General features: G+C 41.9%; 1 protein-coding gene across 2 annotated transcripts in view; it reads left to right on the top strand.

Moving 5' to 3' along the window:
• Positions 1–20542, top strand: part of LOC126457802 (nuclear pore complex protein Nup85) — a 130418-nt gene that overhangs the window by 27020 nt on the left and 82856 nt on the right. For both annotated transcript variants that reach the window (XM_050094400.1, XM_050094401.1), the window contains exon 4: positions 19014–19168. In XM_050094400.1, the coding sequence (XP_049950357.1) occupies positions 19014–19168 (155 nt within the window). The remainder of the gene's footprint in view (positions 1–19013; positions 19169–20542) is intronic.

The following is a 20542-nucleotide window of genomic DNA, read 5'->3' as shown; positions in this document are numbered from 1 at the left end:
TCACTATACTGGGATTATATCCATAATTCTGAGCGATGTTTTCGAGAGCCTTTAATTTGTTCTGTAAATTGTCTGGCGAAAGCAGAATGGAAAGGGCTCGATGGATACTAGAGTGAAAGAAGGCCATTTTATGGGCCTGAGGATGGGTGGAATCAGCTGGGATACGTCGGAATAGGTTGCTTTTGAGAAATGTTGAAATCTATTTTATTGCCAATAACATTTTTCGAAAAGCAACCTATTCTGACAACTTCAACCATCCTCAGGCCCCTAAAATGGCCTTCTTTCACTCGAATATCCATCGAGCCCTTTCCATTCCACTTTCACCACACAATTTACAGAAGAGTATAGTAGGACAGTTGTTTAGCAAAAACCACGAAGGAAGATTACCACCCTTTCCAGGTCAGGTACCCACAATCAAGACCAGGCAACGAAATACATATCAGTTTCCTTTATAGATAACGTATCCTACAAGGTAGGTCGTTTATTAAAAAACCTAGGGTGTAAAGTTTCTTACTTTACCACCAACAACCTTAAAAAGAATTTAGTCCATTCTCTTGATAAAGGTACTGATAAATCATCCCTGTCCCTGTTATTACATTGGGCAGAGAGGAAGGGTCCTGTCTGTTAGGTTTAAAGAGCATCTGCTGACTAAAAGCGGTGACGGAACACGAGGATCTACATTTGCTGACCATCTTGTCCAAATGGCCCATGCTCCCAAGCCTCTAAAAGATATATAACTTTTGCATAATGAAGTCAGAGGATGTAAGTTAGACACCCTTGAAGAATTGTAAATTTTTAAACATCTTACTATTGATAGAGAAAATTTACTTAATGATCAGCTGCAACTAAGAAATAGAAATTATTCTGGCGATTTCAACCTTTACTCCAGTGGAGTTGATCCACGGCCCACTTCGAATGGCCGATGCTGTTTCCTATCTGCTTTGCCGCTTTATTATAGTGCGTTTATTTAGTGTGTCTCCATATATTTTGTATTATACTAGTAATGACACCAGTTGTAAAGGTGTTTATTAATTTACCTGTTTTATGTTCAAGCTTCACACACCTGTGTCTCCCATACTAATTTATTAGTTACTGTAGTAGGGTTTCGCCCTCTTATTTTAATATTTGAATGTAAAGTTTTTTTTTTTTGCTTGAGCTTAGTAGCTAGTTCTTAAGAAAATTGTTTAATGTGCTGTACCATAGGCAGGCATTTATCCATTTGCGGGACTGTTTCCTGTCACATTTTGTTCACAATTTAAGTGGCACCAAGTAATTTTGAGAAAGCTTATCTCTAACGCGTGCGCTTATGCGTGCATTCACGCGTGCGCTTGGCCGCTTTCCGAGCCTTGCCATGGAACTACTCGCAATGCTTAGTTTTCTTGTTGCTTATGTGTGACCCTTATTCCTGGCCCGGCGTAGCTCCGTCTATGTTATTTTTTATTATTATTATATTTTATTTTTTTATATATTTTTTAGTATACACAGACGTAATCTTATGATTATGCATCTTTATTCTGTATTACTTTTATTCTGTGGCATGGCCAATGTTTGGCCCTCAAAATAATTTACTTTTTGTAAATATTATGATTTTTCTTATTGTGAAATCATTAGATTGATGATGTATTTCAATGTTTAATATATGTCCATATGGGTTAATTTATAGGTTTTGAAGAAGATATCATTAGTGGCATCAAAACCTAGGTAAACTAAAAAAAAAAAAATACCTTTCAGTCTCTGCAGAGATATAGTGAAAAGGCCAAACTCCCGTAAATGTAAACAAAGTAGCTGTTTCAAGTTATGTGTATGTATGAGTAGTTATTTACCTTTGTATCTAGTGTCTTCACCCATACTGGTAAATTATTTTGTCATATTGGTAAATTTTAAAAGTAATGATTGTAAATTTATATGAAATTTAGAGAGTTCTGTTAAGTGCTAAAATTTAAGTTCATATAAATACAAAAGAGAAATTCAACATCAGAATTACATTAACATAATATTGAACCATGCCTAACTCATTTCACTCCTTCATGCAACTGTGATGTACCCCCACTGCCCCTAAATCACCCCCTGTTAACTTTCCAGAATTTCTTAACCTCAAACCTTGCCTCACCATCATTCCCCAAATCCCTCAACGTGCTACTAACCTTATATCCACAGAAAGAGCTGCTGTCCATGATATAAAAACTGATCCCGACCTTATAATCCTACCTGCAGACAAAGGCTCCACCTTTGTTGTTTTGAACCACAAGGATTACCTGGCGGAAGGACTCTGCCATCTGTCAGATACTTCGACCTACAAACCTTGCCACAGTGACCCCATTCTGGAAATCCAGCAGGATCTCCAGTCACGCGCAAATCCTTAGGCCCATCCCAGAAACTCTTCCTGGAGTCCATCTCTCTACTCACCCGTACCACTCCCTGTACTCCTACCTTTTGCATGCTTCCTCAAGTTAGGAAGCCTAACCACCCAGGACACCCCATTGTGGTCAATTACTGTGTCCCCACTGAGAGAATTTCTGCTTTCATATACCAACACCTTCAAACTATTACACGGAACCTACCCTGCTATATAAAAGATACCATCTGTTTCCTCCACCGACTCTCCGCAGTTCCTGTCCCTTTACCACACGGTGCCCTGCCCATCACTATTGATGCCACCTCCCTGTACTCTAGCATTCCTAATGCCCATGGCCTTACCGCTATTGAACACTACCTTTCCTAAACAACCTCCGTCCTAGTCGCCATGACCAACTATATCCTCACCCACAATTACTTCTCTTTTGAAGGCATACCTACAAACAAATCCGGGGTACGGTCATGGGCACCCACATGGCAGAATCCTTCTTAAAAACCCAGAATCCCAAACCTCTCACCAGGTTCAGATTCATTGATGGTATCTTTGTTATCTGGATTGAAGGTGAGGACATTCTATCTACATTCCTCCAGGATTTCAACAACTTTCCCCCATTTGCGTCACCTGGTCCTACTCAACCCATCAAGTCACCTTCCTAAATGTTGCCCTCCACCTAATAGATGGCTACATCAGTGCCCCATCCATATCAAACGTACTAACACCATCAATATCTCCACTTCAACAGCTGCAACCCATTCCATACCAAGAAGTCCCTTCCATACAGCCTAGCCAGCCATGGTCATCGCATCTGCAGTGAGGAGCAGTCCCTCTCGAAATATGCTGAGAGTCTCACTGAAGCCTTCACTGACTATAATTATTCTCCCAACCTTATACAAAAACAAATCTCCTGTGCCTTATCCTTCCGGTCTCCTACCACCTCCCGAAGTCCCACTGTCCAGGCACAGTACCACCCAGGACAGGAGCAACTGAATTACGTTCTCCGCTAGGTTTAAGATTACCTCTCGTCGTGCCCTGAAATGAGAAACGTCCTGCCCACTATCCTTCCCACCCATCCCACAGTGGTATTCCACTGTCCACCAAACCTACACAATATACTCATCCATCCTTACAGAACCCCTACTCCCAGTCCCTTACCTCATGGCTCATACCCCTGTAATAGACCTAGATGCAAGACTTGTCTCCTACATCCTCCCACTACCACATACTCCAGTCTGGTCACTAATATCACCTATCCCATCAAAGGCAGGGCTACCTGTGAAACCAGACACTTAATCTACAAGCTAAGCTGCAACCACTGTGCTGCATTCTATTTAGACAAGACAACCAACAAGCTGACTGTCCACATGAATGGCCACCGGCAAACTGTGGCCAAGAAACAAGTGGACCACCCTGTTGCTGAACATGATATCCTTAATTTAAATGACTGCTTCACAGTCTGTGCCATATGGATCCTTCCCACCAACACCAGCTTTTCTGAATTGCGCAGGTGGGAACTTTCCCTGCAATATATCCTATGTTCCCATAACCCTCCTGGCCTCAACCTTCGTTAGTCACTGTCATCACCCATCCAGCCTCTTCCCTGTTCCCATTCCAGCACTACACAGCTGTCATTCCACCATCAAACCCAATCTTTTTATTTCTCTCCTTTTCCACTACTCCCCACCCCCACCTCCCACCTCCCGGCCACCCCCACCATGCTATCCCTCCCCCTCCCCACCCCAGCTTCCTCCTTACCCCACCCAGTCGCCACTCCCATCATGCACTGCTTATGCTGCTCGCTGTGTGGTTTCAGTTGCCTGAGACTACAGTTGTGTGTGTGTGTGTGTGTGTGTGTGTGTGTGTGTGTGTGTGTGTGTGTGTGTGTGTGTGTGTGTGTGTGTGTTATTGACGAAGGCCTTAACAGCCGCTAGCTTTAATTGTAAGGGTCTTTTTGTCTGCGACTCAGCATCTCCACTCTATGGTGAATTCCTTTTCATAATATCGTTACGTTAACATAACATGCAAATGAAACTAGAGATATGTTTTGCAATTGTGTTACATTTTTGTTGACCACTGTGCTTACACCAATGTTGCCGAATGACCACTTGTGTCCCCAGAATGGCATGTGCAGGTAGCTGCGGGGATAGTACGTTCCAGTACAGTGGTGAGTGCCAGGTCAAGAGTGCTCTCTCTGTAAAGCGTTCCTTATTACCGCTATTCAACAGTTCTCATACAGTAGATCGATGGCTATGTGCCCAGTTTCTGTCCATGGTTAGTGGCAATGAGTGAATCCACTGCTGCAGTAGAATGCTGTAGCAGTGTACATAGCTGGCAGCAAAGGCAACCTTGTTGATGCGAGATGTGTGTCCCCTCAGCAGCATGGTGTGTTTACGTCTGGGCTGGTGTACACTGCCTGCAGTCCTAAGCAGATGGTAGGTGTGTGCAGAATCCCTGGGCTGTAACCCGGGAGTCTCAAAATCTGGATGAGTGTCAGGTGATCCCAGCTGAAGAGCCTTGCAGGGCTCTCGCCACTCTTTGGCGGGTTTGTACTTAGCTACCATGGGGTCCCAGGCTTTGCAGCATTTTTTTTCCCTTCTGTGCTGCATGTCTGTCCTCTTGCTATTATTTTTCCCTTCCCTTGGGGAGCATGTCTGGGATGTTATTGGGAATGTTCTGCATTGTCTGTCGCTGACGTAAGAACAGTGTCACCCTTGTTTTTTGCTCTTTTCCTTTCTTTGTTTCCCTTCTCCTCTCGTTCCTCTGCTTCGGTGTTTGAGATTCCTTGTTTTCTTCTTCCTCCCTGTGTGCTCCTGAAGACCGGCCCATGCGTCTGACACGTAACAGGTGACTGGGTTTTTTGGTACATGCCAGGCACAAGGAGGGGTAATTGTCTGAGCTGCAACCTTCCCAAACTGCCGATTGGTCCCTCTGTCAGGTGTTAGAGAGGTGTGACCAGAGGTGTGAACAATCACCTAAGGCAGGTGCTCCCCCTTGTGAAGGTGCACGCTATCAGAGACTCTGGCAATCAATGGGGATTTTCTCACAATGAGTCACTAATCTTCACAATCAACGTCTACAAAATGTAAACATAATGAGGCTAATGATTCAAGACCCTTCCCACTGCACCACAGTTCCTAGTGGTCTCACATACTGAGGACGGTCAGTCCTTTGCCACGGTCAATCCATGTATTATTCAGAAAGGTGTTGGTGCAATCGCTGGTCCTGTGAAATTCTGCTCTCGTTTACAGAATGAAACTATGCTTTTGGAGACTGCTTCTGATTCTCAAGCACAACAACCGCTTGCTGCCTCGTTTCTCTATGGCTACCCGCTCGTGTTGATGCTCATAGAACTTTGAATTCTTCCTGTGGTTTAATTTACACCAGACTTCTAGATGGTCTAACAGAGGCCAAAATCCAATCTTACCCCTCTGAACAGGGTGTCATCGCCATCCATTGTGTAATGAAAAAGGTCTATTCCTCCTTAGTGCCCACTTGCACTCTTTTCCTCACCTTCGATAGAATGGTGCTGCTGTCCAAGATGAAAACAGGATATGAAATTATCACAGTCTAGCTGTACATTCCGAACCCAATACGCTGCTACCAGTGTCATCGTTTCAACCACACTAGAACGTCTTGTCAACACCCAGCCAAATGTGCAACCTGTGGTAGGGATGCACACAAGGGCGATTGTCTGCCTCCTTGTCCCTGCTGTATCAACTGAAATGTCGGCCATGCCGTGTATCCTGGTGAGCGGACTGTCAAAGAGATCTGGAGAAAGGAAAAAATGCCTTACCCAGTAGCTCACAAGCTACTGGCTAGACGCAAACCCTGTGTTCTCCCGTCTGACACCTATAGTTGTGTTCTTGTTACCCCTCGCTTCATGAAGGACATGGCCACACAGACATGCAACCTCAAATTCAGCTCTGAGGTAGTGAAATCGTCCAGTGTCAAGGTAGCATCGCCATCTCCCTGTCCAGCTGTGCAACAAACCGTCAAACTCTCGTCTTGAGGACAAAGCCACCAGCTAGACAACTGGTGGTCCAGGAAGGGCAGCAGGAGTACTCCCATGAAGACTTCCTCCATCCCTTCAGCCAAACAACACCTGAGCCTTCCTCTACCCAGAAAGGCTCGAAGAAGTCCATCAAAGGCAAACGGTCTTCATTCGCCAACTTGAAGATCCTCTTAGACAGTGTCGCCCCGTGGTACCTTAGCCCAGCCAGACTCCGTATCGACAGTGCACACCACCAACCGTTTTTCAGTGTTGGACACCACAGACCCACCACAAAAGAAGCCAATGCTTCTGTGGACCCAATGGAGCAGGATCCTCCTGCTTCTGTGCCCTGTAGTAGTGACATTACGCCGGCTGTCACTCGGCAGCTGTCGGGTTGACACCCCTACATCTCTTCCTCATCTTGACTGTCCCCTAATGGAACGTTCACAACCTTCAGTCCCACAAAGAGGATTTACGGCTGTTTTTAGCATCACAGCATCCCTTTGTATTCTGCCTTCAGGAAATGAAAGTGCACCCTCACAACCGTTTTGAGCTTTCACATTAGTTACTGATTCGTTTTGACCTCCCCCCTGATGGCATTCCATCTCATTTGGGCATCATGCTGCTCATTCATAGTCAACCCATTTCCCTGACTACCCATCTTCAAGCTGTGGCAGTTCACCTTTCTCTTCCCCATCCGACTTTTTTCCTCTGTACCATTTATGTCCCTCTGCCATTCATTATCACCAGGGCAGACTTCCTTCAGCTTATTGGGCAGCTACCTTCCCCATTTTTGCTACTCGGTGGCTTTAATGCTCATTGTCCCCTCTGGGGTTCTCCCAGGACCTGTCAGAGAGGTGCCCCCTTGGCTGACCTTCTTAACCAACTTGACCTCTTCTGCCTTAACACTGGAGCAACCACTTTCCTTTCCGACTCCTCACACTCATATTCCCATTTTGATCTATACTTTTTCATTGCCCTGCTTGCCCATCATCTTGAGTGGTCTGTTCTTTCTGAAACCTACTCGAGTGACCGTTTCCCATGTGCTATCTATTTGCTGACTTCTATCCCATCCATTTGCACGCGCAAATGGCAGCTTACTAAGGCTGACTAGCAGCTTTACTCCTCACTGGTGACCTTTGAAGAACAAGATTCCCCAGTTGTGATGATGACCAGGTGGAATGTCTCTCAAACATTATCCTTACTGGTGCAGAACATTCCATTCATCACACTTCTTCTTTACCACGTCATGTCCCAGTCCGTTGGTGGACTGAGGCATGCCGTGACGCAGTTCGCATACGGAGATGTGCTCTCCGCCTTTTTAATAATAATTCTACGGTGGAAAACTGCATTCATTATAAACAGATGCATGCAACATGTTGTCACGTTCTTCGGGATAGCAAAGAAGCTAGCTGGATTTCATTCACTAATTCTTTTAACAGATCCGAGTGGTGGAGGCTTGGGCGAGACCCTTGTTTTCTCTGAATCGTGAGTGCTACAATGCCGCCTTTACTATGAGAGAGCTAGATCATGCTCTCAGTTCATCCTGATCCTCCGCCCCAGGGCCAGACACCATCCACATTCAGATGTTGCAGCACCTTTCTCTTGCGGGCAGTCACTTTCTGCTTAACACGTACAACCGCATCTGGGCAGAGGGCACGTTTCCCAGGCGCTGGCCTGAAGCCACCGTCAAACAGATACCTAAGCCTGGTAAGGACAATAATCCTCCTCCTAGCTATTGCCCCATCTCTCTTACCAGCTGCATTTGCAAGGTGATGGAGTGTATGATTCATGCCAGGCTGGTATGTTGACTCGAGTCTCGCAATTTACTGACGAATCCACAGTGCGGATTTAGAGTGTGGCATTCTCCAGTTGACCATCTCATTACTTTGTCCATTAGTGTCGTGAATCGTTTTGTGCAGAAATCCCAGACTGTGGCCATGTTTTTCGTTTTGGAAGAGGCCTACAATTCCTGCTGGAGAACTGGTATCCTCCGTACTCTTTACACGTGGGGCTTCCGTGGCTGCCTGCCCTGTTTCCTTCAGGCATTTTTAAAAGATTGAGTTTTCAAGGTGCGTGTGGGTTCTGCCTTGTCAGACGCCTTTTTCCAGGGACACTGTGCCTAAGGGTTCCATCCTGAGTGTCGTCCTTTTCGCTATCTCCACTAAGCCTGTAATGGCCTGTCTCCCGCTGGGCATCTCCGGCTTCCTATTTGTTGACGATTTTGCCATCCATTGCAGTTCTCCATGGACCTGTCTCATTGAATGGCATCTTCAGCGATGCGTTGGTCATCTAATTACTCCTGGAGCATTGACAGTGGCTTTTCACTTTTGCACTGACAAAACCATCTGTATGAATTTCTGACGACGCAAGTGGTTTCTCCCACCATCTTACCACCTTGGGCCTGTTGCTCTTCCATTCATTGAAACTACGAAATTCCTGGGGCTCACGCTCGATAGGAAACACTCTTGGTCCTCCCATGTGTCTTATCTGTTAGCCTGCTGCACACGGTTCCTCAGTGTCCTACGTGTCCTCAATGGTACTTCCTGGGTGCCAATCGAACCGCCCTCTTACATTTGTACCAGTCCCTTGTCCATTTGAAACTTGACTATGGGTGCTTTGTTTATGCATCTGCATGCCCATCCCTCTTACGCCATCTCAACACTATCCACCGTCGTGGCTTCCTTTTGGCCACGGGCGCCTTTTACACTAGCCCAGTTGAGGGTCTGTATGATGAAGCTGCTAAACTACCACTATCCTACTGCCGTGACTTTCTCCTCAGCAGGTATGTATGCTGTTTGTCTGCCAAGCATGGCCACCTATCCTATGCCTCCTTCTTTGATGATTCCTTTGATCATCAGTATGGGGTGCGTCCCTCTTCTCTGGTACCTCCTGGAGTCCGCTTTTGGCACTTGATACAGTGGCTTAACTTCACACTACCTGCGAATTCCCCAGTGGGTGTGAACCCTTCACAACCTTGGCTTTGTGAAGCAGCCCGTGTTAACCTTGGCCTTCATTCACTTCCCAAGGACACTACTCCAGCCTTGCTGTATCGCTTCCGGTGACACAGCCTTTTCAATTGTGTTCTCTGCTCAGACTCACTCAGCACCCTTCAAAGTATGTTCGCTGTACACCACACATCCCTTAGTGCAGTGGGTCCAGGAAATCTGTCACCTGCTCACTCTTAGTGGAGCCAATTTGATGTTTCTGTGGGTTCCTGGCCATGTCGGTCTGCCAGGAAACGAGGCTGTTGGCATTGCTGCCAAGGCTGCAGTCCTCATCCCTCAGCCTGCGAGTACGTATATTCCTCCGATGATCTCTGTGTTGCTGTCAGTCAGGAGGTGGTGTCCCTTTGGCATCGCCAATGGTCCTCTCCCAGTGGCTTGGACGACCTCCTCTCAGCTCTCCTGCCGGGAAGAGGTCATTTTAACTAGGCTGCGTATTGGGCACTGCCTTTTTAGCCATCGTCATTTGCTAAGTGGCGCTACCCCACCACTTTGTACACATTGCACCCAAGTTTTAACTGTCCGCCACTTCCTGATGAAATGCCCATTTTTTAACCATTTACATTCCAGCTTTGGTTTGCCGTCTGATTTATCGGCCGTTTTAGCAAATGACGCGTGAACTGTTGAACGCATTTTACTTTTTATCTGCCAAAGCGATATGGCGAAGGCCATTTAATTTTCGGTTTTGGACCTCCATTTCTGTATGGTGTCATTTTTAGCCCTTTTCCCATGTTCCTGTTCTTAGCTGTCTTCTATTACATCAATTGAGGCCGTTGTATAGTCGTTTTTCAACTCCTCTGTCCTCGTGTTCTCTATTTTTCACTTGAACACATGTGACCCCAGTTGTTTTTTGCGCCCTAAAGCAAAACAAAACAAAACCAAACCAGCTGAGGGAGAGGGCTTGTCATGGCAGTACCAGTTCAAAGCTTGAAACTGCCGGGGCTCCCAAAGGCTCCCAGATCTGTGGCGTCGCCTAGTTAACAATTTGCTTTGACAAAGTAGCTTCGTGTCTGACCGGCGTGGTGATTGCACCGAGTGAATACATGGTGGTGATGGAACAAAGCTACCTTCTGATCTGATGGTATACGTGCTTGCCCGGACCGGATGTGTTGGAACAGGAGCTCAGTTCCCATCACTTAACTTGCTGTGAAAAGTTGCTTCATGCTACAGCATGGATAGTCAGATTATAAAATTATTTGATAGTTGATATGTGTCATTTGCCGCTACAGTGTTGCCACATCTGTTGCCAGCTATCGCTCGGATGTAGGCGACGTATAAACATGGCGGGTCACTTAATAAATGCTGGTTGTTAATATGTAATTTGGAAAAATATTGGAAGCAGGCACTATGAAATTATGATGGAAACTGGAGATACTCTGTCGACAGCTGATTTTAAGTTACCAGTGACTGAACTGTGGCAGATGATGGGTTTTGTACCACAGAGTTTAAACTCTTGTCCTAACCTAACAACCACCTCATGATGTCCAATGTATCCGAGAAAACGGAGATCAGCAATCTGTGGCAGAACTCAAATCACGATTGCTTCTTTATGGCGTTTAGGGCCTAATCAAGACTGAAAAATTTCATAATATATTTGTTTGCATAGCCATCTTGTGCAGCAAAATTTCAGGTTTAGCTGTAAAAGCAATCTACAATTTCTCACTGTCATTGGTTAGATGCAATTGGCTACGCGGGATGCTGCATTACAAACCGATCAGTAGTCCTTCTTGGCACTTGGTTGCAGATTATGGGTGACACAAGCAGATTCCAAACAAAGAACTAACGAAAAGAAGGAAAATAAGAGCAAATGAAAAAGTTAATATGATGATGAAAATTATGTGGCAAAGTATCAGAAATAGAAAAAGCAGTTGAATCATTAATTGAATAAAAATGATAATTGTAATCTTTTGATTAGATTTACAAAATTAAAAAATTTGACTGTATTTGATGAGATTCGAACCTTCAACCTTCTACATGTCAGAATTATATCCTAGCCATTATGCCACACCATTATTGCAGTAATGTGTTGCATATATGACTGTGGTGGCCTGGTCGCAATGATTTACAGTCTTCAAAAGTTCAGCTTCACACAATGTCGTGCAAACCTTATCTAACGTAAGCTGATCCCTGTGATTATAAGAATTATAAATCATGCCTTGAGCAGAAGGATCTGATAGTGTTTGGTTAGTGCTGGTGTAAAACAAGTGTATTTTGTTAGCGTGCGTGCGTGCGTGCGTGCGTGCGTGTGTGTGTGTGTGTGTGTGTGTGTGTGTGTGTGTGTGTGTGTGTGGAGGGGGGGAGTGATTATTGTGTGTGATAAAACAAACTTAGCATCAAGAAAGAAAGCTGGACAGGGAAATTGGAAGTGAACTGACAATTTGGCTACTGTGAATGGTTTGGGTATGACATTGAGCGCTCTGATTGGAGGAAACTAGCTAAGATGCCTCAAGTGTCAACTATCAAGTTATTTTAATTTGACTATAGCAATTTGTCCCAACTCTACAGTAGACCATTGAATTGCTGAACACTATGCCAGTGTTATTGTAGGACCTCACTGTAAAATCATTTGGGTGGCTAGCCCACTGCGCTCTGTGGCTGTCCATTGTGGTCTGCCCAAGACTGCTGTCGTAACAGTTACGTAGTCAGAAAAATTACAATCTCCATACATAGAATTTGCTTGCAGCTGTACCCACTATAAGAGTTTTCAAGGTTACGGAAGAGTCGTGGACTACTGAAAGGTCACAGTGCGATAACTTACAATATAAACAAACCCTCGAATGGTTTGACAGCCATAAAGCAGTGCCAATAGCTAAGATCAGACTTCATTGTCATGAGATATAAGAGTGATAAGAGTGAGACAGGAGAGAGGAATGGGTGGACGAGGACGAGGGGGATGGTGGGGGAAAGAAAATACTTCCAACAGTAAACGTTCGTATCTTAGATTATCATCAGCCATTTACATTCACTGCTCTTGCATTCGGGAGAATGATGGTTCAAACCTGTATCCAGTCATCCTGATATAAGTTTTCCGTGATTTCCCTAAATAACTTTAGGCAAATGCCTGGATGGTTCCTATGAAAGGGCAGTGCTGACTTACTTCATCATCCTTACCTAATCCATTGGGACAGATGACCTCACTGTTTGATCCCCTTCCCCAAACCAACCAACCAGCCAGCCAGCCAGCCAGCCATTCACTGCTGTATAAAGGCTGCCTCCAGGCTTAACACTGGATTGTGTTCTTCAGCTACATGCATCTTTGACATTGCTGTGTGGTTTCTAATGTCATATGCTTACTTTTCATTAGGCGTAGACTGTTGTTTCTTAGCTCTCGGAATCCATCAAACAACTTCCTTGACCTGATCTTTCAAGTCTCAGTATAATAAGTTGTTGCTGAACCGAGCTGTTGATGCCATTTTTGTGCGCAATAATGTCTCAAAAGGACCTGCTTTCTTGGTCTTTTTTCCCAATTGATTTCTGAATTGGGAAACATCTGCAATTAAACATTTCGTTTTTGTAGTAAGTAAGTGATCCCAAAATGTAGTCTTACAAAACAACATTTCGTATTTAGATTTCAGGTGCAAAGACTAAAGTTTTGTGGAAGTCCAAAATGCGAACATGCTATGTACAGTTGTACCTGCAAGAAACTCCATTCATTTAAATTCACCAGCAGCACTATAAAGTTTATCCTTGTGATTTATTGATAGCCAGGCCATATGCTGATATTACCAGAAATTGAAGAATTTTGAAGCTGAATGGTAGGTTAGTGAAATCGAGAGCAATTCATGGGTGAATAGTGACTTGTACTTTCCTTTTTTGGTTAATATTTCTTTTTCCATGCTGATGTTTACAAACTTTTTCAAGGGCATACTAGGGTCATTGAATAAATTTAATTCTGTCAACAGATTTACACTTTTGTCTTGGATCATCATTTTATCAATGGATTTAAATATTTTGTCTGCAGCTGTTATCACATTCTGTATTTGCTGATTTGTTTATTGCACTATATCGTTTTTTATTGCTAGAATTGTTCACTCACACAACCGATCTCCATTTACGTAGTTCTCCCTATAAATGGATTCACTTTTTCAGTGAACTGTTCTGTCTTCACTACAATGCACAGCTCATCAGGTAACACAGTTTTGGTGAAGTGGAGATCATTGCAATATATGTCGTTTCAAAGATCTGTTCCAGAACATTTGAGAGTTTTCTAGAACATTCAAAAACATTAAGTAGCATTCAGGATTATTCATAGAAGCTCGAGAACAAACTCAAATTGTTTCACTTGAAAAATACATTGGTTTGAAAGAGAGAGATGGTGATCACTTCCCTCACACCAACTCAACTACAACAGTTACCACCATTGGTGGGTAGGTTTGGAGGTATCATCAGCTTCACCCAAGAACACTTTAATTTTTATGTGCGTCTATATTGATTTCAAAGACCAACCCAGTCATCATCTTGAAGTCAAATGCTACAAACTGTGTTGTGCACTTCCTGGAATCTAACCAGGCTGCAAATGTGTTTATGGCACTGCTGCATTATTTACAGCCATGTTAAACTTCCAGTGCCCACATGTGTTTTGATGTTCACTTATTTTTCAGTGCTGGTACCGAATAACAAATTTTGTGGATTTAGAACTTCAGAAGTTAGTCTGCATTATTGATGTCTGGTATTACTATAAAAGCAAGAAAACAAATAATGGAAAATCCAGATTGGAATGTAACAATATTATGAAAAGGATAGTTGCTAATCACCATATAGTGGAGATGCTGAGTCGCAGATAGGCACAACAAAAAGACTGTCACACACTTTTGGGCAACAAGACCTTTGTCAAAAATACACACACACACACACACACACACACACACACACACACACAAAACTTAGCTTCAGCTGCCAGAGACTGTGTGTGTGTGTGTGTGTGTGTGTGTGTGTGTGTGTGTGTGTGTGTGTGTGTGTGTGTGTGTGTGTCCTTGTTGTCCTAAGGCTTATTGTGTGACAGTTTTTTTGTTGTGCCAATCTGCGACTGTGTCTCCGCTATATTGTGAGTAGCAACTATCCCTTTCATAAACCGTTACAGAGCAAGCGAACATTGATTCTGTGAGGAATATTATTAGAGCAGACCTAACTATAACATTTATAGATAGGTAGAAAATCTTTGTCATTAGGTCACCTGTAATGCAAATAACTGTGCACAAACCATAAGCTGGTATTCGGCTATTTGATCATTGGTTGCGACATTCCGTAAGAGCAGCAGCATACATTTATGCAGGTTGGCAGATGTTCGCAAAAAGCAGAGATGGACACTTCTAGGAAAATAGGTGAAATACAGTAGTGAATTATGAAAGATATTATTTTATCAGTGTGGATCTGAAACTAATGGTTGTCTACTGTTTGCAGTGTACTAAGTCTGTTTAGTAAGGCAAAAAATAATGGCAGCTGTGGGAAGAAGATTATCTCCTCATTCTTCAGGATACTGAAGATTTGACTATATTTATTCTGGATACAAAATGCACAGTGACTACTGAATCATATGTGATGTGTTGCTCACTTTGTAGTTTTGGGCCTTAATACTTCCAAAGTGCCGGCCGGTGTGGCCAAGCAGTTCTAGGCGCTTCAGTCTGGAACCACGCGACCGCTACAGTCGCAGGTTCGAATCCTGTTTCGGGCATGGATGTGTGTGATGTCCTTAGGTTAGTTAGGTTTAAATAGTTTTAAGTTCTAGGGGACTGATGACCTCAGATGGTAAGTCCCATAGTGCTCAGAGCCATTTTGAAGCTTCCAAGGGGACTAATGACCGCAGATGTTAAGTCCCATAGTGCTCAGAGCCATTTGAAGCTTCCAAAGTGGCAAAACAATCAACTCCACTTATACCATAACAACTGACACCATTCATAACAGTATACGTGATATGGAGTGGGGGGGATGTGGATGTGGAGAAGCATACCAGGAGGGGGAGAGAAGTGGAGAGGCATGGAAACGTGCTTTATCCTCTGAGCTTCTTTCGTCTTGTTGCACAGCCACTGAGTCACCTGTCATTCTTGTTCCTGTTTTGCACTACTCCACTATAGCAGGGGCAGTCAAGAATTTGGCTCACAAGCCATGCCCAGGCATGGAAGACTTAGCGTTCAGCCTGCCTGCACACTTCTTGCACTGTCATGGCTATCTGAGCATGAAGAGGGGGAAACTGGAAAGATGTCACATTTAAATGGCAATGCAGCTGCACTGGATAAGACAAGGATTTATATTTCAATGTTTCTCAACATAGATCACAAAAAAGGTAATAAAAAATTCAGGTAATTTAATTACTTGTGGCATGGGGAAAATATTACTTAATTTTTATGTGGTACAAACTATTAGCATATGGGCAGATGTGAACAACTTCACAGATTTTTGCAATCAGGTTGCCATATAGTTGTGACTTACTTAGTTTCGTAATCAAATAAAGGTCTTACACACACTAATGTTGTTTGAAATATTGTAGCACTTTTGTAACCTCACTATGAACATGTGGAAACTTGATGCAAGGAAAACACTGTAGATGTCCTGGATAATTTTAATGTATTTAAAATGGGAATTACATTGCAGATCAACCAGTTACATCTGCACATGCACAGGAGAACTCTCGACTGAAGTGGCAAACAAGCTTGAAAACAGATGTAAGATTGACAGTGTGCTCAAAACTTTTAGGAACTTTTAGGAAACTAGCCTCCTAATACTTTATAGGCCACGATATATTCTTCAAACCTCAAATTATCTTTAACACCAGTTGGTTTGGGAACTGTACTGTGTCAGAATGGTCTCATCTGTAACATGATTTTCTTTTTACAGCTGTTCCCCACAAATCATAAAAAGCAGTTTCTCACGTTGAATTGTCTTACTGTGGGCAGTTTGCAGTCAAGTCCACTTAAAATGAGAGGCCTGCAATCCATTCCAGGTGTTCTCATTTTTGTTTCTGCATTACTTTTTCCATCATATATTCAGCAATAAGAGAGTTTTAAGTTGAAAAATCATTCTGGGTCCCATAAAATTTAACACACATTTTTCCATGCCTGCATATTTAGCATAAAGTTCTTCTTTATGCACAGAACAGTGAATCCCATCCAGCAATCATTTAATTTTTGCTCACTCACTGTCAACTAAATTTTTAAGTTCCTTCTGCATGGTGTTGTAATGTTGTTCTGAAGCAAATTTGTAATACCCATCAATATTTTTCTGTGTATGTATTATATCAACAAAAATAATCAGTTTTTGAAAATGTAATTGGATAGTTAAAAAACTCTACTCATCAAGCAGTGGCAGGAGAAGACCACACTTATAAAGGTATTTGAATTTGTAAGCTTTCAGAGCCAGTGGAGCCTTCTTCTGGCAGTTGGTTGAAGTAGAAGGAAGAGGGGTGAACGAAAGGGACTGGTGAGGTTTAGGAAATGGGGAGAGGTCGAAAAAGTCACCCAGACCCCAGGTCAGGGGAGACTTAATGGACGGATGAGGAGTAGTATTTCCCACTGTTGTTACACTTGATTATATTGTTGTGTATACAGATGCTTGATGATGTTGTAATGTAACAATGAAACAGATAGTTTAAGGGAGAGTTCAAAATTTATGGCTGAAGTGGACTTCTGTTTACTTTGAATGTTTTTATGGTTCTGATGACAATCCCAGTGACTGTGACATCTTTAGGCCCATAAAGAAGCATAAGGCAGCCATGTGTTAAAGTGATTCTGACAATAACAATGAAGGTGATTGTGTTCTTATGAGTGTTTTGTCAAAATGTTAATAGCCAGTGCCCAAGTGATATCTGGGCACTGTCTCAAATGTATTAAGTGTGGTAGTACTAATAAAGTGCACCCAAGAGTTTGGTTTGTTCCCCACATAACATTCTCAAGGACTGTAAGACATTACACATCATCAATTTATAGTTTACTAATTTATTTATAAATATGCTTTTTGTTAAATTGGGTGCTATAATAGAAGGTTTGGCTGGCAGTTCCGGTAAAGTGACAACAATAAATCTCCCCCCAATTGCTCAGGGTTAGCTCAAAAGGGGGAAATTACAGTTTCACAAAATCAAAAATGGCAACTGCCACACTATTCAGGGAGATTTTTTGATGAAAAATGACTGTTTATCAAGAACATAGTAGATGGAAAACTTTATTCTTTTGTTAAAATATTCTTAGTTAATTATGAGTCCACTTTCCTGTTTTAATATTATGGATAATTTCCTTGGAAGCTAAAAGAAAGGATGGACCAGCATGTGACATTAGAATATCGTGTACAGCAGAAAATTAAACTATTTTTCTGTCAGTAACATTTCAACAACCAGGGAGTTCAGTTTGCGTGAAGAGTATATGCTACAGAGAAAGCAATATATGATCATACAAAGTCTGTTCTGGTAAACATCAACAAGAAACATTAAGGTACAGCATATTGTGTGACATTGGTGTGGCTCGAGATGTCGAATCATAAAATTTTACTTGGAAAACTAAAATTTTATGGCCTTACAGACATATCCATGGTATGGATTGATTCAGAACTCAATAACAAATTAGAAGGTAGCATCAATAAATGGTACCAAAGGAATAAAACTTAGTTCTGAGTGAGGAAAGTTAAATATTGTGCCTAGCAAGGTTCAGTACATGACTGACTCCTGTTCTTAACCTACACAAATGATTAACTAGTGGCACTGGAGAACTCCTCAAAAACTGTGATGTTTGCTGCTGACCAAAGTACACTGGAGAAGGGTCCAAACACATCAACAGCTGGCACAGCCAAGAGGATGCCGATACACCCTGTACATGACAACAGCATAACTATTTCTTACAAAAACTCATAAGCAATTTGAGACAAATAAAATGGCTTTACAGGTGCCAGAAGTAGGAATCAACGTACACTTACTAAATTAAACTGTACTGATATTCCTAGACATGTAATGGTCTGAGGTGCCACCAGTGGGCAGATACATTAACCTGGCCACTTCTACAAGCTTTGCACTTACGATTACCATTTGCAGATTGACACAGTTAGAGAGATTTCTAAATTACTTTCACTTGGTACTATACTATCACATAATCTGCTGTGGCAATACAACTATGATCAAAAAAGTATTTATATTACAGACATATACCATAGTAATATTATATGAAGTTGCTAGCTGGAGATCTATAATTATCAGAATATTCTACCAGTCCTTGGACTTGGGATTTTTACACTCACAGGCTTCCTAATCATGATTGTGGTTAATAGTAAGAATGAAATTAGGATGAACTGTGAAGTTTATGACAACAGTACTACAGGTAAAAGTAATGTTCTTTTGTCCCTGTCTAATGTTCAGAATGTAGTTTTATATTAGGGTGAAAATGTCTTTAATGGGCTGATGCCAGATGCCAGGTGCAAGATAGGAAATCAGAATTGCCAGCTGTTTAAAACCAAGGTAAAAGAGTGCTTTTTAAGCAACTTATTATATAATTTTCATAATATTTGTGCTTTGGGATGTGAATTCCTGTTAACACTAATGTTGTTATTAAACTAGTTTCGGCCCTTTCCAGTATATTGATAGCTGATAGTTTGAGATGAAATTGTTGAAGTTACATAAAAAAGTAACTACTTTTCTTTACATATATGATGTGACTGCATTAATCCTGACGAAATGTACTTCAATTTACAGATCTATTATCCGAGCATGTCTTGAGGATCTCCAAACTGAAGCATCCATTGTCACTGATGAAGAAAAGGATGTCTGCCTGCATTTGGTTACTATTTTCTACAACATTGAATTTTTGTGGCATTTAAGTGAGATTTTGTTCATAGATATTATACCAGGTACAAAATTCATTCACAGAATTTTTACAGTTATCAGTTTGTGGCTTTGTACTTATTTTTTAACCATATTTTATCATGAGATTTCATTTAAATTACAAACAAGTTATGCTGTCTATTTCTTTGTTTGATAGTTGTAGTTCTAATCTTTGTGAATTTATAACAATGTCTTGACAACAATTGTCAACCACTATTGTTTTCAGCCTACACATATCATAAGTTACATCTTTTTATTTGGGGAGAGGAAGTGAGGATAAACATCAATTTTAAAAGCCTCAATGAAAAGTCATGTATGTCTTATTACTTATACACCATGAAACATGTGATTCTAAACACAGAAGTAGCAAGCACAGTGAACACAGTTTCTGCAGCACATAGAACAATGTGTAGAGGGGAAGGAAATAAATGAAAAGCGTAACTTGCAGAAAGTAACGTATCATATTCTATATTTTTGTTGGATGAATATGAATGTTTCCATTAAAGATACGGAGTGAATTAATGTAAGATAAAGGCACAGTTTTTCATTTCTGAATATTTAAAACAATTTTCACTCTTTGCACTACTCTAAAATGTTATAAAGATCTACATCGTCTGAAAAAGTCTGAATTTGCTGTTAATATAGTCTGCCAGATTGTTAATAAGCAACCTGAACAACAAAGATCCTAACACACTCCTTGGGGCACAGCTGAAGTTACTTTTTGTCTTTCAGTGACTCCAACCAAGGTAACATGCTGCATTCTTCCTACCAAGAAATCATTGCTGCATTCACAGATATCCTCTGGTATCTCATACAGTCATACTTCTGATAATAAGTGGAGGTGTGGCACTGAGTTAAATGCTTTTCAAAAGTCTCATCTCCTCGAGTGCATTATGTATGGCCTGCAAGATGTCACGTGAGAAAAATGAATCTCAGATTCCATACGAAAGATAGGTTTGGAAGCCACCTTATTGTTGTGGAGGTGGTAATCCTGTTAGAGATAGCTCATTATTTACGAAGTTACAGCATGCTGCAAGTGAAACATAGGTCCACAAATTGTTTCATAAAAGAAATAAATGACTGTAACTCCATCATAAGCTGCATTAAGAAGAATCTTTTTTATTTCTTAATGCTGGCTAGTTTCAGGTTCATGTCCTTTTTCAAACCATCCATATCACAAGAGTGATAATACTGGCAAAGACTGTGTACAAAAATTGCCCCTGCCGTGATGATCAGAATGACACTACAGCTGACTCAACAATGCTAACTAGACCACGCAGGACAGATAGTGAAGGTGCCTTCAAGATCTCTAGTGCAATCGAAATGTTTTTTCCTTCTCTGGATTGATCAAAATATGACTTCAGAGCTCAGACAACATATATCAATTGCACTAATGTGTC

The sequence above is a fragment of the Schistocerca serialis genome, chromosome 2 (assembly GCF_023864345.2).
Source record: "Schistocerca serialis cubense isolate TAMUIC-IGC-003099 chromosome 2, iqSchSeri2.2, whole genome shotgun sequence".
In the NCBI taxonomy this organism is placed as follows: domain Eukaryota; kingdom Metazoa; phylum Arthropoda; class Insecta; order Orthoptera; family Acrididae; genus Schistocerca; species Schistocerca serialis.
This window is presented reverse-complemented; position numbering and strand designations above follow the sequence as displayed.